At 44.4% G+C, this 25,276-nt stretch overlaps 1 protein-coding gene across 3 annotated transcripts in view; it reads right to left on the minus strand.

Annotated features, from left to right (window-relative positions):
• The window catches only part of lamb2 (laminin, beta 2 (laminin S)), a 167,537-nt gene that overhangs the window by 95,597 nt on the left and 46,664 nt on the right, over nucleotides 1-25,276 (minus strand). For all 3 annotated transcript variants that reach the window (XM_059649682.1, XM_059649684.1, XM_059649683.1), the window contains 6 exons: nucleotides 17,533-17,735; nucleotides 16,479-16,599; nucleotides 12,139-12,327; nucleotides 6,782-6,961; nucleotides 5,675-5,787; nucleotides 952-1,031 (listed from right to left, as the gene is read on the minus strand). In XM_059649682.1, the coding sequence (XP_059505665.1) occupies nucleotides 952-1,031; nucleotides 5,675-5,787; nucleotides 6,782-6,961; nucleotides 12,139-12,327; nucleotides 16,479-16,599; nucleotides 17,533-17,735 (886 nt within the window). The remainder of the gene's footprint in view (nucleotides 1-951; nucleotides 1,032-5,674; nucleotides 5,788-6,781; nucleotides 6,962-12,138; nucleotides 12,328-16,478; nucleotides 16,600-17,532; nucleotides 17,736-25,276) is intronic.

Below are 25,276 nucleotides of genomic sequence, written 5' to 3' on the forward strand. Positions count from 1 at the left end.
GGTATGTTTGCTTTGGTGAGGCCACAGCTGGACTGTGCAGTGTTTCGATCTCTTTACTGAAGAAGAAAGTGCTGCCTGGAAAAATATGTACTAAAAGTTTACCAGATTGATTCTTTAAATTATGAGGGTTGCACTCTGAGGAAACATTGAGGAGATTGGAATTTGGAACAATGAGAGGTAATCTCACTGATATGTATAAAATTCTTGGAGGTTTTCACACGGTGGATGTCAAGAGAGGCTGTTGTCCCATGTGCTGGAGAGTCTGGATCCTAGCCTGAGGATGAGGAATTAACCATTGTGGATTAAGATAATGAGAAACGTAATCACCGAGGGGGTTGTGAATATTTGGAATCTTTAAACGCAGAGGGCCGTGCAGACTAAGATGACAAATATATTCAGGAATGAATAGGATGAAAGTGAATCAGGAAATTAAGGATAAGACAGGAAACTGGAGTTGAGGTAACAGGTTAGCACTAAACGCTGCATTAGGCTGGTAGAATCAAAAGGCTTCCTGTTGCTCATACTTCGTGTGTTTTTGTGTATGTAGCCCATTCTGTACCTGCTCTCAGAGAGTTCGATTTGGTCTGCTGCACTAAGGAACTTGTTCCATTCCCAGCAACATAATCACGCAGTTATTTCTACAAATGAAAAATACACTGAACCGAATGATGCAGCAGAAAACAGGAAAGGAATGTCACAGTTCTGAAGAAGGGTCACTGGATGATGGCACTGGAAACATTTACTTTGATTTCTTTCCACAGGTACTGCCAGACCTGCTGAGACTTTCCAGCATTTTCTGTTTATGTTTCAGAAATAATTTCAACTGTCCAAATTCCTTCCCTCACCTCCTTGTGGAAGTTAATTCTCTCCTCAATTCCAGTCACAGCCTAAGTCCAGAGGTAAACCACACTTTGTTCTGAAATCTTAAATTTGAATGAATTGTCCACTTACAGGTTGTCATATGCACCTCCCACATCACAGTCACAGGCTCGACAGCCATTGAGGTCATGGCTCAGCGCCCAGTGTTCACTCTGTAGAAGATCAGAACATCATCCTGACATCATCCAACTGATAGAAGTACAAAAACTTCATTTTACACAGAGATAGACAGACACACACACAGACATGTTCACTCACACAGAGATAAACACACACACAGACATGTTCATTCACACAGAGATAGACAGACACACACACCGTCATGTTCACTCACACACACACACACACACACACACACACGCAGACATGTTCACTCACACAGAGACAGACACACACACCGTCATGTTCACTCACTCACACACACACACACACACACACACACACACACACACACACACACACACACACACACACACAGTCATGTTCACTCACACAGAGACAGACACACACACCGTCATGTTCACTCACACAGACACAGACACACACACACACACACACACACACACACACACTCACTCACACACAGTCATGTTCACTCACACAGAGTGATAGGCACAGATATCCTGGGAGGGAGGTTTGCTCGAGCTGTACGGAACGGTTTCAACTAGTTTGGCAGGGGGTTAGGGAACTGGATTGATAATTCAGAGGATGAGGTATTCGGCCTTCCAATGGACACAACAGGGAGTGAGGTGGTTTATAAAGAAATGCGGTCGATGGAGCGTAATTGCGGACACCGAGATGGTTTGAGGTGTGTATACTTCAATGCAGGAAGTAACAGAAATAAGGTGGATGAACTTAGAGCATGGGTCAGTACTTGGAACTACGATGTCATGGCCATTACAGAAACTTGGGTAACTCAGAGACAGGAATGGTTGTTGGAAGGTCCGGGATTTAGATGTTTTAAAAGGAATAGAGGGAGTGGAAAAAGAGGTGGCAGAGTGGCACAGCTAGTCAGGGCTAGTATCGCAGTTACTGAAAGGCAGTTTGAGAATATGTTTACAGAGTCAGTTTGAATTGAGGCCCCAAACAAGAAAGGAGCAGTCACTTTGTTGGGGTTTTTTTACAGACTCCCTAATAGTTGCAGAGAAGTAGAGGAGCGGATTGGGAGGCAGATACTGGAAAGGTGCAGAAGTCACAGGATTGTCGTCATGGGTGACTTCAACTTTCCAAATATTGATTGGGAACATTTTAGTTGTAATAGTTTAGGTGGAGCAGATTTTGTCCAGTGTGTTCAGGAAGGATTCCTGACACAGTATTATAGATAGACCAACATGAGAAGACAAAGGGTGGTAGTGGATGGAAAATATTCAACACGGTGCTCAGTTATGAGTGGTGTACCACAAGGATCTGTTCTGTGTCCTCTTCTATTTGTGATCTTTGTAAATGATTTGGATGAAGGAGTGGAAGTGCGGATGAGCAAGTTCGTGGATGATACAAAGGTAGGTCACGTTGTGGACGGTGCGGAGGGCTGTTCTTGGTTACATTGATAGGATGCAGAGCTGGGCTGAGAAGTGGCAGATGGAGTTTAACCCTGAAAAGTGTGAGGTGATGCATTTTGGAAGGACAAACTTGAAAGCAGAATACAGGGCTAACAGAAAGATCCTTGGCAGTGTGGTGGAGCAGAGGGATCTTGCGGTTCATGTTCACAGTTCCCTGAAACCTGCCACCCAGGTGGATAGAGTTGTTGAGAAGGCGTATGGTGTGTTAGCTTTCATTAATAGAGGGATTGAGTTCAAGAGCCGTGAAGTTATGCTCCAGCTATACAAAAGCTTGGTTCGACCACATCTGGAGTATTGTGTCCAGTTCTGGTCGTCTCATTATAGGAAAGATGTGGAAGCGTTGGAGAAGATGCAGAGGAGATTTACCAGGATGTTGCCTGCAATGGAGGGAAGGTCTTATGAGGAAAGGTTGAGAGAGCTAGGGATTTTCTGCTTAGAACGACGAAGGATGAGAGGTGACTTGATAAAGGTGTACAAAATTATCTGAGGTATAAATAAACAGCCAGAGACTTTTTTCCTAGGGTGGAAGTTGCTTTCATGAGGGGGCATAGTTTTAAAGTGAAAGGAGGTAGATAACGGGGAGATGTTAGAGATAGGTTCTTTACTCAGAGAGTGGTAGGGACGTGGAATGCATTGCCGGAGAGGGTAGTGGCCCTCATTAGGGGCATTTAAGCGGCTATTAGATAGGCATATGGATGATAATATAAGGTAGGGGTGTAGATTAGATACAATTTAGGATTAGGGTAAAAGTTTGGCACAACATAGTGGGCCGAAGGGCCTGTACTGTGCTGTACTGTTCTATGTTCTGGAGATAGATACATACAGATATGTTCACTCATACTCATACAGAAGTAGATACAAACACACATATGTTCGCACTCCCACAGGGACAGATACACACATAGGCATGTTCACAGTCCACAGGGACATAGACATACAGACATGTTCACCTGCACATAGAGATAGACATGCACACAGACATGTTGACACTCACACAGAAATAGATATACCAACTCAGACATGTTCACACTCACACAGAGGTAGATACACACACAGACAATGTTCACTCACACATACATAGATACACAGACAGACATGTTCACACTCAGTGATAGCTACACACACTGACATGTTCACACACACAGACATGTTCACTCACTCACACTCAGAGATAGATCCAAATACACACATTCACACTTTCATACAGAGACAGATGCTCACTCAGACATGTTCACACTGACACACAGAGATAGATGCACACACAGACGTGTTCACACTCAAACACAGAGATAGATGCACACACAGACATGTTCACACTGACACACAGAGATAGATGCACACACAGACATGTTCACACTGACACACAGAGATAGATGCACACACAGACATGTTCACACTCACACACAGAGATAGATGCACACACAGACATGTTCACACTGACACACAGAGATAGATGCACACACAGACATGTTCACACTGACACACAGAGATAGATGCACACACAGACATGTTCACACTCACACACAGAGATAGATGCACACACAGACATGTTCACACTGACATGCTATCACAGAGGTATGTAAACACAGACATGCTGGACAGACTCACAAATTCTGGCAGCATCTGTGGAGAAAGAAACAGAGTTAATGTTTCAAGCCTGATATGACTTGTCTTTGAAAGTGTTCCAAATATCAGACTCAAAAGAATTAACCTGTTTCTGTCTCTATAGATGCTGTCAATCCTGCTGAGTTTCTCCATCATTTTCTGGTTTTACTGTGCTGCCCCTAAACCCAATGCAGACCTCACAAATGCATATCATCACATACCTCCTCATCCCTCATATACACAACAGACCACATTACACACACTGACACACCACATATACTACAAAATACCTCATCAATGTGACCCAAACATATACACATCTTGGATTTTTATTCCTTTTGCTGGTGTACGTTCTTTTGTAACATGTGGAGCCAGCCGCTAAACCTCTCGGCAATTGCTGTGTCATTGTATTGTAGGGAATAATTCAGTTCTAAATGCAGATTATCAGCTGGGAATAGGAAAGACTGAGAAATGGAGAGGGAGCCCAAAAGCAGGTGATTGCTGTGCCAAACAGGATAGTGTCTAACTGGATCACATCGGGCCGACAGTCCCAGGGCAAGTTATGGGCTGTACTGTGATAACCGATGTGATGGCAATTGGACAGTTCACCTCCAGCTGCTGATCCAGATGCTAGGAGGACATCTCCAGCAATGCTATTCAGTCTGATTGCCAACATTGAAAGGAGCAGAGGAGAGTTTGTTTCTTTCAGACAGCTGTGTGTCAGTGTGATGGATCACTGAACACATTTTAGGGTGAGTCAGACAGATTTGTGAACACTGAGCGGGTCGAGGGTCATGGGGGTAGCCAGAGACTGGAGTTAAATCCGGATCTGGATCAGCCATGATCTTATTAAACAGTGAAGCAGGCTCAATGGGCCGAATGGCCTATTCCTGACCCTTGAGACTGGGACCCGTGGGCACAGCCTTAAAATTAGAGGGGGTAAATTTAAAACTGAAATGAGACGACATTTCTTCAGCCAGACAGTGGTGGGCTTGTGGAACTCATTGCTGCAGAGTGCAGTGGAGGCCGGGACGTTGGATGCCTTCAAGGCAGAGATCGACAAATTCTTGATCTCAAAAGGAATCAAAGGCTACGGGGAGAGTGCGGGGAAGTGGTGCTGAAATGCCCATCAGCCATGATTTAAATGGCGGAGTGGACTTGATGGGCCGAATGGCCTTACTTCCACTCCTATGTCTTATGGTCTTATGGTCTTAGCCCTTTGTGATGTAACGTCAAGAAATAACCCCATTTTAATCTTTGAGGGCACTGATGCCTGCTTAGAGCAGGATTTGTCAAGTGCTCCCCTTATCACTATCCTGCCCAGCCTGTCATTGTTCACATGTGTTTGGTTGTGAAGACATCACAGCCTCATCTCAGAAGTCATACCCGTTTTTCAGAACCAGTTGGTGTTTCCACCTTGTTAGGACAGGGGACACTGAGACCATTTGTAACACACAGCCGAAGATTGAAGTGGGGATCCTTATCATCTGTGTGACAAATTTTGGGGATATTTGGTCTGGTGTGTCACTGAGTAATGGAAAAGTTCACATTTCTACTGTGATGCTATTTGCTGGAAATTATCTCCTTGATGCTGGATGACATGCTGCAGAGGCTGGAAAAGCTTGACTCACCAGGCACTGGTTACAGCTGCGCCCAGTCACGAGCCTCTTACAGAAGCAATCTCCACTGACAGGGTCACAGGGCAGTCCATCTGCTACTGTCCCAAAGGGATCGCACCAACAGGCTGCAGGAGACAAAGAAGATGTCACTGTACCAGTGAGCTATATCACCAAACCTTTCTCTCAGAAATCTGACTGATCTGATTCATCCCAGTATCAGTGCCATCTGTATCTCACCAGATAGGTTGGAGAGGTTTGATCTTTAAAGGAGGGTAAGGAGGGGTTGAATTTCTTGGGGTTCCATATCCTGTACAAGGCACTGGGGGATCAATCACAGTCACTAAATGCTTCAGCAGGTATCTCCAGTTCCAAGCACATTCGAAAAGTGCATTTTCCTTTCTGAGCCATTGCTGCGCACGCTCAGTCTGTGTTTTTAAGCTAACCAGTGCTTCACTCGCCCTCTCACCCAAACCCACCCCATTCTCCCAAACCCCACCCCCCTCTCCCAAACCCCACCATCTCACCCAAACCCCAGCCCCAACCCCCTCAGCCAAACCCTTACCCCCTCACCCACTGGGAGGGAGTGGAGTCGGGTGAGGGGGTGGGGTTGGGTGTGGGGGCGGTGTTGGGTGTGGTGGTGGATTTTCTGAAAGAGGGTCTAGGCCCAAAACATCAGCTTTCCTGCTCCTCTGAGGCTGCTTGGCCTGCTGTGTCCATCCAGCTCTACACCTTGTTATCTCAGATTCTCCAGCATCGGCAGTTCCACTGTCTCTGCCGTGTTCTTGATATTACATCAGCGATTATATCTCAAAATGTATCTAATTGGTGACAAAGTGCCTTGTGGTGTCCTGGGGATGTGAGAAGTGCTATAGAAATGCAGATTTTTTGCTTGAAAACTGTACCCAGGTCAGGAAATGGATTGTATCAGAATCAGTGATGATTGAACAGTAGAACTCTCTCACCACAGTGAAACTGTCCCTCCCTCCAGGCCACGAGGCCCAGGTTCAGGTCCCACCTGCTCCAGAGGTGTGTCATAACATCTCAGACAGGCTGATTGGAAAGTATCTTGAACTGATGGTCTGCCTTAGGAACAGAGGAAAGTACATTGAAAGGACTCACGTTGACAGCCCTGTGGGTTTTCAGCACTCAGTCCGAAGTAGCCAGCTTTACACTTGTCACATCGAGGACCCTCCACATGGTCCTTACACCGACACTGCCCGGCGATCATTCCCAGGTTTGGATCATCCCGACTGTCACAAATTCCGCCATTGAGGGTGCCGTCAGGGTCACAGTCACATGCTGCAGGATAAAGGCACCAGTAACATTTCTCTCCTTGTTTCAAAACTGAACTTCCGCAGGTTTTCAAAGATTTTGGGAAAAGTAAAGTTAGTGGGGACAGAAGAATAAAAACACTGGTCTTTCTGCTCATACATTCCCTAAGGCAAGCCACAACACCCCTGAGAGAAAAAAGACAGGTTAGCACCTTGAGGGTCAATGGTTAGATCCCACTTTCGGTGTGAGCACTGCTGCAGGTTTCAGGTGAAACACTCAGCTCACCTCCTTGGACAGATACTGCTTGCTTGGGGTACATTTGCTGTTTATTCTTGGACAGACGTTGATAGCAAGACTGATGGTATTTCCTAGCCCTTAGTTACCTTAAACATAGGTAGTGTTTTGGATCTAAACTGAGGAGCACGCTGAACCACTTCAGAGGGTCGAGAGTTAAAAGTCAAACAGGTTGGTAAGACACGGGAGTCACATATAAACCCAGACCAGGGAAGGAAATTAGATCAAGGAATAACCGAGAACTAGTCTGTTCTTTATGATAATCCTGTAGCTTCACGCTTATGTTTACTGAGGCTGGCATTTTGTTCACAGATTTTGTTTAAAAACAATCAAGTCGGATCTAAAAAACACATCCTGAATTAAAGTTTAATGGTAAATGCTATGAGGTTGGGGAACAAATTTAATCACTTTTTCTTCCTCTATCCCTTCTCCAGCTCCCAGGAAACACCTTGAATTTTTACACCGGCAATCTCATTTTTATTACAATTAGGAATAAAATGCATTTAGCCCTGCTTATTGTTAGCCCGGAATTAAGGTATAGCTTCTTTAATAATAAAGTGTGAGGCTGGATGAACACAGCAGGCCAAGCAGCATCTCAGGAGCACAAAAGCTGACGTTTCGGGCCTAGGGTCTAGGCCCGAAACGTCAGCTTTTGTGCTCCTGAGATGCTGCTTGGCCTGCTGTGTTCATCCAGCCTCACATTTTATTATCTCGGATTCTCCAGCATCTGCAGTTCCCATTATCTCCGATAGCTTCTTTAATATTTGCCAATACAATGAAGTACAAGGCCTTGGAGAGGACACTGAAAAAAATAGACTGGAATGGGATTGGAGAAGCTAGGATTATCTCCTTGAATCAAAAAGGGGAGATTTAATAGAATTTCAAAACCATCAGGGCCTGTGCCTATGCTGTATTACCCTATCATTCTATGACTCTATAAGCTGCTTTAATGTGATATAGCGAAACAGTTTCCAGTGGCAGGTTAGTAACCCTCAGGTGGGTTAGTAGCCAGAGTATAATGATTGTAATGAGGGCAGCCAAGTGGATCTCATAAAATCTGAGTTCCTGATTGGGGCTGTTAATCTGGTCCAATCAGGAGCCCAGGCTGACACATAAGAACAGGAGTGTCAGATATTGTGTTCGCTTTGCGAGCTGGCTCTCCTTGTGCAAATAAAGGGTGATTTAATAATGGGTTACCGGCCTCTGTGGAGTTATCTCACAGAGGGGCACAGATTTATCATCATTGGCGAAAAACCAGGAGACAGACATGAGCAGCTTTCTTTTTAAGCAATCTTCATCTTGTTACGTTGCTACACCTCGCCTTGTCACCTTTCCACAGAGGCTCTGGCTTACGAAAGGAGAACTTTTAGACCTTCAGGTTCTGGTCGATGTTTCACCATATGGGATGCTCCTCCACAGTGAAAGGAAACAGAATTCATTTGTCCATAACTCAACTTCTACTCAAAGGGCTTTGCAATGGCTGACACCATTCCTGGGAAAACTGAAGCACAGCTGAGTAGACCATGTTCTGCTGGCTCCTCATGGCAGGGATTTCTCTGGATCATTTGTCAGCTTGTGTGTAAATGTGCTGACCCCTCAGCAAGGCAGAAAGCTATGGGAAGGATCACAGTTTAGGGGCTTGACTGCAAGAATGTGCTCCTCACCTTTAAAATGGAAATAGGATAAGTTGAATGGTAGACTATTTCAGGGAAGGAGCAGAGAGTGAAATCTCTTCCTGCGCTTCAAAATCCTATGAAAGAAGTGTAAAACTGAGAAATGTAGTTGTCAGAATTTTGCCTCAGCTGAGGCTACATTGAGCATACAAGAAATAGGGGGCAAACTGAAGAAGATGGAGTTGGGCCACAAATTGGCCGTGACGACTCTGAATGATGAAACAGGTTTGAGGGGTCGAATGGCCTCCTCCTACCCCTATGTTCCAATGAAAGGTTGGAGGCAAAGGCATACCTGACAGTGGCAGCCCTAGACATCAATCAGTCGTGGCATCAAGGAACTAATGAGTATTGGGGGCAATACCTGACACATAGGATGGTGTTTGTGGTTATTGCAGGTCAGTCACCTCAGCTCCAGGACATCTCTGCAGGAGTTCCTCAGGGTAGTGTCCACGACCCAACCATCTCTGGATGCTTCATCACTGACATTACCTCCATCATGAGGTTGGAAGTGGGGATGTTGGCTGATGATTACAGAATGTTCAGCACCATTCATGACTTTGCAGATACTGAAGCAGTCCGTGTCCAAATGCAACAGGATCTGGACAATATCTAGGCTTGGACTGACAAGTAACATTCATGCCACACAAATGCCAGGCTATGACCATCTCCAATGAGACAATATAAGCATCTCCCTCATTCAAAGGTGTTACCATCGCTGAACCCCACTATCAACATTCTTAGGGTAACAATTGATCGGAAACTGAACTGGATTCACCACATAAATGCAGTGGTTACAAAAGCTCAGAAGCTGTGGTGAGTAACTCCCCTCCTGACTCCCCAAAGCCTGTCATAATCAACAAGGCACAAGTCAGGAGTGTGATGGAATACTCCCCACTTGCCTGGATGGGTGCAGCTCCAAAAAACACTGAAGAAGCTTGACATCTTGCAGGATAAAGCAGCCGCTTGGTTAGCACCACATCCACAAACATCCCACTCCCTCCACCACCGACACTCAGTAGCAGCAGTGTGTCTACATGATGCACTGCAGAGGTTCACCAAGATTTCTTAGAAAGCATCTTCCAAACCCACGACCACTTCCATCTAGTGGGACAAGGGCAGCAGATACATGGGAACACCACCCCCTGCAAGTTCCATCCAAGCCACTCACCATCTTGACTCGCAAATGTATCACCATTCCTTCGATGTAACTGGGTCAAAATCTTGGAATTCCATCCGTCCCTCAGCACCCCCCCTCAAAGACACTGTGGGCCTACCTACAGCACGTGACTGCAGCGATTCAAGAAGGCAGCTCACCCCCACCTTCTCAAAGGGGGCAACTAGGGACGGGCAATAAATGCTGGGCCCAGCCAGTGACACTCATGAGTAAATAAACAAAAATTTTGCTCAGCTCCTGTGGTCCATGTGAGTACATTAGAGGGTATTGTGCTTTGCTAATGAATGCCCATTTGTTTATATTTACTCCACTCCTTTCTAAATAACACGGATTTTTATATCATGAGCGTGGGATGTGTATGGTGACCGATCCCAGAGGTAAAGGAATTTCTACTCTGTCCCACCCAATTTCCTATTAATTCCTTCAACAGTTGTTCACGATGTTTAGGACGCCTGCAGCCACTGGTAATTGGGGACGGCTGAATGGCCAAAGATGCACTCAACAAAAATTGTTTTTCTCCCTGATTATTGGGAGATTACACTCACAGCTGTGAAGATTGGACAGGCCAAGGATGTACTTTCCATTTACTCATTGCTGGTAGCTCATCAGCAAGCGATCAGCCAACTTCACTTTGGACAAGCTTCAATCTTTCCCCAACAAACAGGTTTATCCAGCCAGCTGTATGACTGCATGGCCATCACATGGAAAGAAAATTCCTCTTGCTGTCATTCACGGCCCATCTCAGTTTGGATGGGGACTGCTATGTATAATATCCCTTCAATGTTCTTCCATATTTCCCCTTGGTTTCCAATCTCTGTCCTACTCTGTGTAGACTAAAGGGTTAATTGCACCCTTACTTGAAGATAAGTTACTGAGCGTGCATGAAAGAAGCTGTGTCAAGGTGACCTCAGATTTGGATCCTGAGTTTGTCGGTTCCAGAAGATTTTCTCTCTTACAATCCCTTATAAATAAAGACGTTTAGTAAAGGTTATTAATATTTACTTATTTGAGTATAGACCTGATCTTACTGTGTTCTTTTCCCTCCCTACATTCTCATTGCATTGAAATCTGCAAGGGTTCATCAGGGAGCGTCCTAGGCCTAACTATCTTCAGCTGATTCATCAATGACCTTCCCTCCATCGTAAGGTTAGAAGTGGGGATGCTCACTGATGATTGCACAATGTCAGCACCGTTCGTGACTCCTCAGGTACTGAAGCAGGTCATAACGAAATGCGGCAAGAATTGGACCATATCTAGCTTTGGGCTGAAATTTAGCAAGGACTATTTGTGCTAAGCAAATGCAGGACAGTGACCATCTCCAACAAGAGAGAATCTAACCATTGCCCCGAGACAGTCAATGGCAAATCCTTGACTGAATAGTGGCTATAAGAACAGGTCAGAGGGTGGAATATTGAAGTGAGTAACTCAACTCCTGACTCCCCAAAGCCTGTCCACCATCTACAAGGCACAAATCAGGAGTGTGAAGGAATACTTCCAATTTGCCTGGATGAGTGTAGCACTAACAACACTCAAAAAACTTGACTTCATCCAGCACAAAGCTGCCCATTTGATTGGCACTATATCCACAACATCTACTCCTTCCACCACCAACGCTAACGGCAGCAGTGTGTACTATCCACAAGATGCACTGCAGAAATTCACCAAAGATCCTTGGAAAGCACCTGCCAAACCCATAACCACTTCCATCTAAAGGGCAATAGGATGAGGCGAGAAGATTTTCGTTGCCCAGTAGGAGTTCATTCTGGCATGAGCCTCCCTCCCCTATTCTTTTTGCCTGACCTGCCAAAGACCATTTTCTACGGCTCCCACCTGCTTTTAACTGTACCACCTCCCTCTAATTTCTCTGACTTGAGAAGTCCACGTGTTAAAATTGGGGGCATTGGCTGGATCACCACTAACGCTAACCCCTAGACACTCAGTATCAATGACAGGCAACATCCCCTCCTCAAGCTAAAACTGGAACGATTAACAGAATCCTGTGAACTGTTTGTGCCTCTCCCACTCATGTAGGTTCTCCAACATGAAGCCCTGTCAATACTTACGAACACAGACTCTGGGGTCCCGGATGTCTCTGGATGGGTCTTGGTAATAAAAGGATTTGCACATCTCGCAGTTCCTGCCCATTGTGTTGTGGGAACAGTCGTCGCACACGCCTCCACTCACGTTTCCTGTGGCTAAGTACACTGCCATGTCGAAGTGACACCTCCCAGAATGATTGTTACAATTACATCCTGTCAAAGAGAAAGAAGTTACATAAAGATTAGCGAGTTCCAATCCAAATCTAAACAGCACCTCATCCGATCTCTCAAATTCTTTGTTGTCCCAAATTTGTTTCAGGTGCGTACACATTTTGTTAAAAATATTCTATTTGTTATTTACGACAGACTTTCTTTAATCACCGGAAAAGGAGTAAGATGACATTTTATCTCCTTAATCATATGACGGTGCTCCTGACTTTAATTCCACCCCACCTCAAAGCACCTACTCTTCATTTGCCACGTCCTGTACCAATGGCCCAGCCTGAATAAACATTAGGACGGACAGAAGTCAGTAAAAATGTGGCGGTGTCAGAGCGAGTGTCAGTCTTGAATTTATTTCACTCACATGAATTCTTAACAGCTTGGCAATATGTTAGGGACTGCACTGGAAAGGGTTAATCAGGGATGTGCAGCGTCCAAGATGGATTCGCTGAAGTAGCTTGCCAGAGTTAAGTATTACCTTGTCATCGCCAGATGGATAATAATTTATTTTATCAAATTTTAAAACAATACCATTTGGGATATAGATTGTGGAGACATTAATAGGGTAGCCAGCAGATGTCTGTGTGGAAGAAAATGACAGAATTGTTACGGTGCAGAGAGATACCATTTGATCTATTATGTTTGCACCAGTTCTTCCAATTAGCAGTTCGCCAAGTGCCATTTCCCCAACTTCTCTTGGCAATGCTGCATTATTGCTACTAATCTAGTTCTCTATTAAATGTTTTGATTAAGCTAGCCACCACCACACCCTCAGTAAAAGTCAGACCTTAACCACCTGTTCTGTGTAAAAATTTCCTTCATGGTGCCTTTGCTTCTTTTGCCAATTACTTTAAATCAGTGCCCTCTTATTCTTGATCCGTGGGAACAGTTTCTCCCTACCAGCTCTGTCCAGTCCCCTTTTGTAACCCTTCTAGCAAATCTCCTCTCAACCTTCTCATCTCCAAGGAGAACAGTCCCAACTTCTCCAATCTCTCTTCATTACTGAAGTGCTACATCCCTGGAACAATTCTCATGAATCATCCCTGCTCCCTCTCAGATGCTTTCACAACCTTCTGAAAATACATTGCCCAGAAATGGGCACAATACTGCAATTGAGGAAAAAACTAATGTCTTTTACAAGTTCAGCCTAACCTCCCTGTTCTTATAGTCTAAGCCACTATTAAAGATCAATGCAAAGAACTGTGGATTCTGGAAATCTGAAATAAAAACAGAAATTGCTGGAGAAACTCAGCATGTGTGGCAGCTCCATCTCTGCCTGTCATGCTGTCCCACCCTCCCCAAGTATCAGCTTTTCCTGGCTATTATCAGTTAAGGGTCACTGTTCTCAAAACATTAACTCTGCTTTCTCTCCACAGACACTTCCATACCTGCTGAGTTTCTCCAGCACATCCTGTTTGTGTTTAATGTAGCATAATAAAGATATAGCATATTCCACCTTTCCTGATAACTTCAATGATCTATGCAAAAACACCTCCAAGTCACTCTCCTCCTATGTCCCCTTTAGAGCTGCACCCTTTACTTTGTATTGTCTTTCAATGTTATTTCTACCAAAATGTTGTGGTTCCATGTAGGCAAGAGATTTATGGATATTTAGGTCACCTTTAGAAACAATTCCGTAAGGCACCACACAAAACATTATTTAACAAAATTAGGACTCCTATGATGACGAGTAATATACAAGCATGGATTACAGACATAACCCAAAGAGCAGAAATCATAAGGTCATGTTCAGGTTGACATCCCAAAGTTTATCACAAGGGTCACTGCTTGGGGTCCATCATTCATGACTTGCAAGAGGACACAGGTACCGGAGTCATGTATCTGATAGTATAAAGTTAGCTGGGAAAATGGGTGATGATGGGATAGTGTAGAGGGAGGGGCTTAGATTAGTTCACGGGTCGGTGTAACATCGAGGTCCGAAGGGCCTGTTCTGCGCTGCATTGTTCTATGTTCCATGTTCTATAAAATAAGTTGTGGAGAGGGTGCAGAGACATAGAACATAGAACATTACAGCACAGTACAGGCCCTTCGGCCCTCGATGTTGTGCCGACCTGTCATACCAATCTCAAGCCCATCTAACCTACACTATTCCATGTACGTCCATATGCTCATCCAATGATGACTTAAATGTACCTAAAGTTGACGAATCTACTACCGTTGCAGGCAAAGCGTTCCATTCCGTTACTACTCTCTGAGTAAAGAAACTACCTCTGACATCTGTCCTATATCTTTCACCCCTCAATTTAAAGCTATGCCCCCTCGTGCTCGCCGTCACCATCCTAGGAAAAAGGCTCTCCCTATCCACCCTATCTAACCCTCTGATTATTTTATATGTTTCAATTAAGTCACCTCTCAACCTTCTTCTCTCTAATGAAAACAGCCTCAAGTCCCTCAGCCTTTCCTCGTAAGACCTTCCCTCCATACCAGGCAACATCCTAGTAAATCTCCTCTGCACCCTTTCCAAAGCTTCCACATCCTTCTTATAATGCGGTGACCAGAACTGTACACAATACTCCAAGTGCGGCCGCACCAGAGTTTTGAACAACTTCACCATAACCTCTTGGTTCCGGAACTCGATCCCACTATTAATAAAAGCTAAAACACTGTATGCCTTCTTAACAGCCCTGTCAACCTGGGTGGCAACTTTCAAGGATCTGTGTACATGGACACCGAGATCTCTCTGCTCATCCAAACTACTAAGAATCTTACCATTAGCCCTGTACTTTGCCTTCTGGTTACTCCTACCAAAGTGCATCACCTCACACTTGTCTGCATTAAACTCCATTTGCCACCTCTCAGCCCAGCTCTGCAGCTTATCTATGTCTCTCTGCAACCTACAGCATCCTTCATCACTATCCACAACTCCACCGACCTTAGTGTCGTCTGCAAATTTAGTAACCCATCCTTCTACGCCCTCATCCAGGTCATTTATAAAAATGACAACCAGCAGTGGACCCAACACCGACCCTTGCAGTACACCACCAGTAACTGGTCTCCAGGATGAACATTTCCCATCAACTACCACCCTCTGTATTCTTTCAGCAAGCCAAATAGAGACAGATTAGGAAAGTGGGCAAGAATATAGCAGATAAATATAATCCAAGGAAATGTGAAGTTATCTAATTTGAAAGGAAAAATGCAAATTTAGAATCCTTTTTAAATGGTTAAAGACTTGGATGTGTTTGCATTCAGAAAACCCTAGGTGCCCCTGTACACGAATCATAACGGGTTAACATGCAGGTCAACAAACAAGTGGTGTGTCAGCCTCAATTACAAAGGAAAATGATGTTCACAGAGCCACCTCCACCTCTGATGCAAAGGCCCTATCCACTAATCCCATTTCCTCACCTTCTCATTTCATATTCTTCTCCAGAAATTACCTGGCTACCACTTGAGATAATAGGAACTGCAGATGCTGAGAGAATCTGAGATAACAAGGTGTAAAGCTGGATGAACACAGCAGAAATTTCTGATGAAGGGTCTAGGCCCGAAACGTCAGCTTTCCTACTCCTAAGATGCTACTTGGCCTGCTGTGTTCATCCAGCCCCACACTTTGTTATCTTGACTACCATTTGAATTGATTATCTCTCCAATGTATCAGTTAAGAGGCCATTCTTTCCCAAGATCAGTTTGGTCAGTTGAAGGAAGAAACAATGTCACTGCCAAGTCTGGTCAGTCCTTTCTCAGTCTCCAAGCTTTCCAGTGGGAATCTGCACTTATTCTGGTTCCATGCATAAACTCAGGGCACTGAGACCAACTGTAACAGCCAGGCTGAGGTGGGTGACCTCAGACTTATCAGACATTGGCTATAACCTCTCAATGTCAATACCATCCTTGTGACTTTGTTTAACATCTTTTACGGTGCCTCAATGTCCTTTATGTACAGTGGACACCAGAAGATGTGCACATTAATCTCCAAAGGGTGTAATTAAAGTTCTATGCAAGTGTAACATTATGTCTCAACTTTAAAATTCCATTCTAGTATATATGATTAGTTAATGGCTAGTCTTCAACTGAATCAGTGACTGTGTTAATCTATACCTCCATATGACAACACACACTGTAGTGACCCATGCATTTTCTCATCACTCCCAAAGTCCGAAATTGCTGCTAACACTTACGTTTGCAAGCATTGGTGTTCCGTCCTTCTGCTGGTCTCCACGGCAGCTCGTTATAGAAGTCATCACACTTCTCACAGTTTAACCCATTCGTATGGTGATTGCACACACATCTGCCATGGACCTGCCACACAATGGGAAACAGTCAGAAACGAACCAATCAGGACCAGTACCAGGGTCACTCCGTAGATGTACCAGACATTATTTGCATGTGGAAAGGTCCAACCATTCTTTCTGTCTCCCTTAATCTTACAGTACACCCACCTGATACAGAAAAGTCTCATTTAATATGTTCCATATTAAATTACATTATTCCTGCTATTAACCCAAAAATAATTTGATGGCTTCTGCTTCATATAACTAAGAAACATTCCCACTTTGGTCGCAAAATACTGGAGCTTCATCAAGAGTGTTTCTCCGTCTCCATGAGGCTGGTGGACTGACAGACTAAGACATTGCTACTCAGCACAGGACTGCAATGGGACAGTAAGTACTTTGGGTTTGACATTCACAGAACAATCAGTTCCTCGCGCTTTACGACTAATACAAATAAATAACATCTCTCTTCTTTTATAAATAGTTCCTCCCTCTATAATTGTTCCAAGCATTAACTTTTTTTTCTAAACTGAAGATTAATAATTAATTTGAAAGTAAGTAAACTCCATTAGACCATAAGACATAGGAGTGGAAGTAAGGCCATTCGGCCCATCAAGTCAACTTTGCCATTTAACTCATGGCTGATGGGCATTTCAACTCCACTTCCCTGCACTCTCCCCAAAGCCCTTGATTCGTTGTGAGATCAAGAATTTATCAATCTCTGCCGTGAAGACATTTAACGGCCTGGTCTCCACTGCGCTCCGTGGCAATGAATTCCACAGGCCCACTACTCTCTGGCTGAAGAAAGTGAATGATTTGTTTTCTTTATACTGAAAAATATTGTTTATGGTACTACTTTGATGTTCAGATGTGTCAATAAGGCGAGGATTGTGTCTTCTAATGTTGGCTCAATCTATCCATTGTGGATCTCAGATCTATACTTGTGAAGGGATTGCTGTACCATTCCTTCGATATCTCCTCGGATTCCTTCAATGGGGGCACATTCACTGGCATGGCCATAGCAGAAGCAATTTCCTCGCACCACCAATTCATAGACAGCGTAGTAGTATTTCTCCTCAATCTCATGCCGTGAATCGAGCAGGTTGTCTCCCAGGGTGTGTAACTTGGTGAAATTCACACGTAGGTTGGTAATCTTCAACAAATCTTCAATAAAGCAAGAATAAAGCAATGAGAAACCCAAACTATTCAACAGCAGGCAGTTTGATACAGGAACCAGCACAAGCATCAAGAGCTGAATCAACTCCTTAAATTCTGTATTGTGTTACATCAGAGTCCGTGAGTTTCAATAAATGAAACCGTCTCTTCAAAGCATTAAACACTAAAACCAATAGCTTCAATTTAGACTCCCTGGAGTTGAAATGCAACCAAGAAGCTCACAGGAACAGTGGATCAGGAGTGGACCATTCAGATCCTCGGGTTTCTTCTGCCATTGAATAAGATCATGGCTGATCTGTTGCCTTACTCCATATGCCTGCCTTGGGCCATATCCCTTGATATCCTTGCTTAATAAAGATTTATCTACCTCATTTTTAAATTTAACAAATGAATTAGCATTGCTGCTGTTTGAGGAAGAGAGTTCCAAACCTCCACCACTGTCTGCATGTAGAAGTGCTTCTAACATCTCACCTGAATGGACTGGCCCTAATTCTTAGAATATACCCCCTGGTTTTAGAATCTTCAACCAGTGGAAATATTTTATCTTTATTTACCTTGTTAATAACCTGGGATCCTCAATTCGAACATCTCTTAACCTTCTAAACAGATGGAAATGGAAACAAAAATGGTGGGGGAGTTAAAATAGTATCAGAGATAATGGGAACTGCAGATGCTGGAGATTCCAAGATAATAAAATGTGAGGCTGGATGAACACAGCAGGCCAAGCAGCATCTCAGGAGCACAAAAGCTAATGTGCTCCTGAGATGCTGCTTGGCCTGCTGTGTTCATCCAGCCTCACATTTTATTATTATGGTGGGGGAGTTACATTGCTGACTAGGGATCACACTGCAGCTGTGTTGAGGGAGGATATATTGGAGAGATTTTGCAATGAGGCATTATGGGTGGAGATCAGGAATAGGAAGGGTGAAATCAAAATGTTGGGACTTTTCCATAGACCTCCCAACAGCCCGCGGGAGACAGAGGAACACATATGTAGGAAAGGTGTGAAAAATACTGTGATGGGTAGTTGTATTGGGTGACTTCAACTTTCCTCTTATTGACTGGGAGTCCCTTACAGCCAGGGGCTCGGATGGACAGCAATTTGTTAGTTGTGTCCAGGAGGGCTTTTTGAGGCAGTATGTTGACAATCCAACCAGAGAGGAGGCCACACTAGACTTGGTATTAGGGAATGAGTCGGGACAGGTGACTGATGTTTCAGTAGGAAAGCATTTAGGGCTGACCGACCATAACTCCATAAAGATTTTGAGTAGTCATGGACAAGGACAAGAGTGGCCCTTGACTAAGGGTGTTTAATTGGGAAAGGGGCAATTACATCCAAATTAGACAGGAACTGGGGAATGTGGATTGGGAGCAGTTATTTGAGGGAAAATCTACCTCTGGCATGTGGGAGTCTTTTAAAAACCAGCTGATTAAAGTGCAGGACATTCATGTTCCTGCAAAACTGAAGGATAGGAATGGCAGGATCTAGGAACCATGAATGACAAGGGAAATCATAAACTTAGTCAAAAGGGGAAAGGAAGCCTACCACAGGTCTAGGCAGCCACAAAGTGACAAAGCTCTTGAGGAGTATAGAAAAATTAGGAAGGAAGTTAAAGGCAGAATTAGGAAGGCTAAAAAGGGGCCATGAAATTGTCTTTCGCTAACGGGGTCAAGGAAAATCCCAAGACTTTTTATGCATATATTAGAAGAAATAGGGTAGCAATGGAAAGAGTAGGGCCCCTCAAGGACAAAGGAGAGAAGTTACGTGTGGGGCTACAGGGAGTGGGAGAGATCCTAAATAAGTACTTTGTATCAGTATTCACCATGGAGAAGGACATGACTGATGTTGATGTCAGGGATGAGTGTGTGGATACTCTAGAGAATGTCAATATATTAAAGAAGAAAGTTTTTGGTATCCTAAATTGCATTAAAGTAGACAAGTCCCCAGGTCCCGATGGGATCAATCCCAGGTTACTACAAGAGGCAAGGGAAGAAATGGCTGGGGCACTAGCAGATATCTTCACATCCTGTTTGACCAGAGGTGAGGTTCCACAGGACTGGAGATTATCCAATGTTCCCTTGTTTAAGAAAGGAAGCAGGGGTTATTCCAGGAAATTATAGGCCAGTGAGTCTGAGATCTGTGGTGGGGAAGCTATAGAGAAGATACTGAGGGATAGGATATATGCTCATTTGGAAGAAAATGGTCTAGTTAGTGACAGGCAGCGTGGTTTCAGATGGAGAATGTCTTGTCTTACCAACCTGATCAAATATTTTAAAGAGGTGACAAAGATAATTGATGAGGGAAGGGCTGTGGATGTAGTTTATGTGGACTTTAGTAAGCATTTGGTAAAGTGCCACCTGGCAGATTGGTACAAAAACTAAAATCACAAGGGATTCGGGCTGGCCTGGCTAGGTGGACAGAAAACTGGCTTGGTCATAGAAGACACAGGGTAGTGTGGAAGGATGTTTTTCAGAATGGAGACCAGTATATATAGTGCTGTTCTACAGGGGTCAGTCTTAGGTCCTCTGTTGTATATATAAATGATCCAGAGGAAAACATGGGTAGTCTGATAAACAAGTTTGCTGATGACACGAGGATTGGTGGAGTTGCTGACAGTACTAACCATTGTAAAACGGTACAACAGGTATGGGTAGACTGGCAACTTGGGCACAGAAATGGCAGATGGAGTTTAACCCAGACAACTGAGGTGGTGATGCATTTTGGAGGATCAAATTTAGGTACAAATTATAATATAAATGGGAGAACCCTTAGGGGCACTAACATTCAGATGTATCTGGGTGTGCAGGTCCACAGTTCCCTAAAAGTGGCAACACAGATGGTCAAAGTGATTAAGAAAGCAAATAGCATGCTTGCCTTCATCAGCCAGGGCATGGAATACAACAGTTTCCAAAACATGCTGCAGCTATACAAAACTCTTGATAGGCCGCATTTGGAGTATAGTGTGCAGTTTCGTCACCACATTACCGGAAGAATATGGAAGCTTTGAAGAGAGTGCAGAGAAGGTTCACCATGTTGTTGCCTGGTCTCCAGGGCATTGACAATGAGGAAAGGTTAAAAAGACTAGGATTGTTTTCACTGGAAAAATGGCAGCTGAGGAGAGACCTAATAGAGGACTACAAAATTATGAGAGGCATAGATAGGGTGGTTAGTCAGGGTTTTTTTTCCCAGGATTGAAGTTTCAATTACAAGGGGACACAGGTTGAGGGTGAGAGAGGGAACGTTTAAGGGAGATGTGCGAGGAACATTTTTCACACAGAGAGTGGTGGTAGGAGCCTGGAATGCCAGAGGAGGTGGTGGAAGCAGGCACATTAGTGACGTTTAAGAGGCTTCTGGATGGTTACATAAATAAGGAGGGAATAGAGGGATACGGACAGAATAAGGGCAGAGCTTTGCGTTTCAGTTTAGTCAGGGCATGATGATCAGCACAGGCTTGGAGGGGCCAAAGGGCCTGTTCCTGTGCTGTACTTCTCTTTTGTTCTTTTAAGATTCTGAGGATAAAGGCCTAACTGGTGTAATCTTTCTTCATAACTCCTGAAGTCCAGATATCATCCACGTAAGCCCATGCTGAACTCCCACCGGGATCAAACCATTCTTCCTAAAGTATGGTGCCCAGATGTGCACACAGGACTCAAAGTGGGGTCTTACTAGGGTTATGCATAACTGCTGCTTAATTGACCACTTTACAGGCAGTTAAGAATCAACCCCTTTGCTATGGGTCTAGATCACATGTAGACCAGACCAGGTAAGTACAGCAGATTTTTTTCCCTAAAGGATATTACTAAACCCGATGGGTTTTTCTTTATGACAATCAACATTTACACGGTCACCATTTTAATTCCAGGCTTCTTTTTCCCAAATTCAAATTTCATCATTTGTCAATTCAAATTTGTGTCCCTCATACATTAACCTGGATACTGGATTACCAGCTCAGATACATGATCACTGAGCCACTGCCTCCCCCTCGCTCGCTCAAAATCCCTGAGCTCCCGTCCTCATATCACTGTGCATTTCTCTGTACCCCAAGAACTGCAGTCGTCCAAGGAAGCAGCTCACCACCTCCCTCTGCAGGGCAGTTAGGGATGGACAATAAATGTGACACCACATCCTTAACAAATTTTAAAAAGAACAGCAAGCCAATAGAAATCACTCAGTCTAGCTCCTGATCAGAGGAACTTATTCCATCTTTTCCACCTGGATTTTGTTTTTGAATAAGGTGAGTGGATAAATTTGGCAGGAATGAGAGTTGTGGGGAGAATGTAAAGAAGTCTCAAAGGGATTTATACACAGGCTGAGCGAGTGGCTAAGGGCATGGTATATATTGTGGATAAATGTGAGATTTTCCACTTTGGTAAGATGAATAAAGATGTACAGTGTTTCTTAAAACCGTGAGAGATTGGAAAATTGGGGATGTCCAAAGTGACCAGGTATCCTTGCTCCTAACTCACTGAGAGCTAATGTGGAGATGCAACAGCAAGCAAGAGAAATAGTGTGTTGATCTTCATTACAAGGGAATCCAAAGTGCAGGAGTAATGATGTCTTGCTATGGTTACATACAGCCTTGGTGATTTTTTTATTCATGTGTGGAATGTGGGTGTCACTGGCTGGGCCCAGCATTTCTTGCCTGTCCCTAGTTGCCCCTTGAGAAGGTGAGGGTGAGCTGCCTCCTTGAACCACTACAGCCCATGTGCTGTGGGTTGACCCTCAATGCCCTTAGGGAGGGAATTCCAGGATTCTGACCCAGTGACAGCGAAGGAACAGCGATCTATTTCCAAGTCAAGACAATGAGTGGCCTGGAAGGAGACTTGCAGGGTGTGGTGTTCCCATGTATCTGGCGCCCTTGTCCTTCGAGATGGAAATGGGTGAGTGTTTGAAAGATGCTGTCTAAGGATCTTTGGTGAATTTCTGCAGTGCATCTTGTAGATAGTACACGCTGCTGCTACTGAGTGTCGGTGGTGGAGGGAGTGGAGCTTGTGGATGTGGTGCCAATCAAGTGGATGGCTTTATCCTGGATAGGGTCAAGCTCCTTGAGAATTGTTGGAGCTGCACCCATCCAGGCAAGTGGGGAGTATTCGATTCTACTCCTGACGTGTGCCTTGTAGATGGTGCACAGATTTCCAAGAGTCAGGAGGTGAGTTACTTGCTACAGAATCCCTAGCCTCAGACCAGTGTAGCCACTGTGATTATGTGGTGACCCACCTGAGTTTCTGGTCAATGATAACCACCAGGATGTTGATAGAGGGAGATTCAGTGATGGTGACACTGCTGAATGTCAAGGGACAGTGGTTAGATTGTCTCTTATTGGAGATGGTCATAGCCTGGCATTTGTGAGTTATGTCCTACTTGTCGGCCCAAGCCTGGATATTGTCCAGATCTTCTTATATTTAAACATGGACTGCTTCAGTATCTGAGCAATTGTGAATGGTGCTGGCCGTTCTGCAATCATTGGCAAACATCCCACTTCTGACCTTATGTTGGATGGATGTTCATAAGAGATCTCACCTGGAGTTTTGGGTACAGTTTCAGTCTGTTATCTTGGTGTCTTTATTAAGAAAAGATTGATTTATCCGTCCTGTGAGGAAAGATTGAAGAGACTGGGTTCTGAGGAAGGGTCACTGGACCCGAAATGTTAACTCTGATCTCTACCCACAAATGCTGCCAAACCTGCTGAGCATTTCCAGCAATTTCTGTTTTTGAGGAGATGGGGCCTGCATTCTCTAAGTTTCGAAGAATGAGAAGCCAGCTCAAAAAATTTACAAAATTCTTAGAATAATAGACAGACTAGATGAAAAAAGAATGTTTCCCTGGCTAAGATAACAAAGTGTGGGGCTGGATGAAAACAGCAGGCCAAGCAGCATCTTAGGTGCACAAAAGCTGACGTTTTGGGCCTAGACCCTTCATCAGAAATGGGGGAGGGGGAGAGGGTTCTGAAATAAATAGGGAGAGAGGGGGGAGGCGGATCTAAGATGGATAGAGGAGAAGATAGATGGAGAGGAGACAGACGGGTCAAAGTGCCATTTCCCTGTCCTCTTGCTATAACCTGCACACGTTCCTACACAAATAACAGTCTAACCACCTTTTCAACTCCATGATTTCGCCTGACATTACTATTCTCTCAGGCAGCAAATTCTAGGCCCTAGCCACTTGCTCAGTAAGAAAGCTTTCTCTCATGCTGCCTTTGCTTCTTTCACTAATTTCTTTGAATTTGCGCCCTCCGATTTTCGATTCTTTCATGGGTAGAGAAGTTTCTCCCTATCCACTTTGCCCAGACAGCTTGTGAATTTTAACAACTCTATCGTATCTCGTTTCAGCCTTCTCTTCTCCAAGATAAATGGTCCCAGCTTCTTCAATCTATCCTCATCACTGACATTGCTCATTCCTCGAACCATTCTCATCAATTATTACTCCACTTTGAACTTCATACCTTCCTAAAGTGTGGTGCCCACAACTGTTCACAATTTTCCAGTTGAGACCAAACAAGCGTCTTATACAGGTACAACAGAACCTCCTTCCTCTTGTACTCCATACCCCTGTTATACTTTAATCATTCATTCATGGGATCCAGTGTCATTGGAATTTATTGCCATCTCTAATTGCCCCAAGAGAAGTTAAGACTCTGGAGTCACATGTAGACCAGACCAGGTAAACACAGGGGAAGTTTTCCCTAAAGGCAACTGGTGAACCACATGGGTATTTATGACAACCAGCAATGGGTATATCGTTGCCATAAACTTAAATTTAAATTTCACCATTCATCATTGTCAATCTATTAATCTGATGTCTGGACTACTAATCCAGAGACATGGTACTGCCTGTCCCTATGAATTAAGCGCCGCTCCCTAACTCTGTAACCTCTTCCTGCTGCTATGTCCCTCCCTACATCTACAAACTCCCTCAGCCCCAACACCCCTCCCTATCTCTGTAACCTCTCTCAGTCCCTACACCCCTCCCTATCTCTATAACCTCCGTCAGCCCCTACACCCCCTCCCTATCTCTGTAACCTCCCTCAGTCCCTACACCCCTCCCTATCTCTACAACCTCCGTCAGCCCCTACACCCCCTCCCTATCTCTGTAACCTCCCCCAGCCCCTACACCCCCTCCCTATCTCTATAACCTCCCTCAGTCCCTACACCCCCTCCCTATCTCTATAACCTCCGTCAGCCCCTACACCCCCTCCCTATCTCTGTAACCTCCCTCAGTCCCTACACACCCTCCCCTATCTCTGTCACCTCCTCCTTTAGTTCTAACTTCTTGTATAGCCCTGGAAATGTCATTCCACCAATGGCAGCTATGTCATCAGCTGTCTATGTCTTAAGCTCTAGAATTCCCACCTCCATGTTTGTACCTCTCTAAGTAATTTAATTTGCTCCTCAAAGTCTACACTGCTGAGCAAGTCTTGGTTATTTGTCAATATCTCCTTGACTCAGATCTCAGCCAAGGACAGGAGCCATGGCTGATCTCTACCCACTTAATAAACTAACGCTGTTTATTCCCAGCGGAGATGAGCTAT

Source organism: Stegostoma tigrinum, chromosome 11 (genome assembly GCF_030684315.1).
Source record: "Stegostoma tigrinum isolate sSteTig4 chromosome 11, sSteTig4.hap1, whole genome shotgun sequence".
NCBI classification, from domain to species: Eukaryota; Metazoa; Chordata; class Chondrichthyes; order Orectolobiformes; family Stegostomatidae; genus Stegostoma; species Stegostoma tigrinum.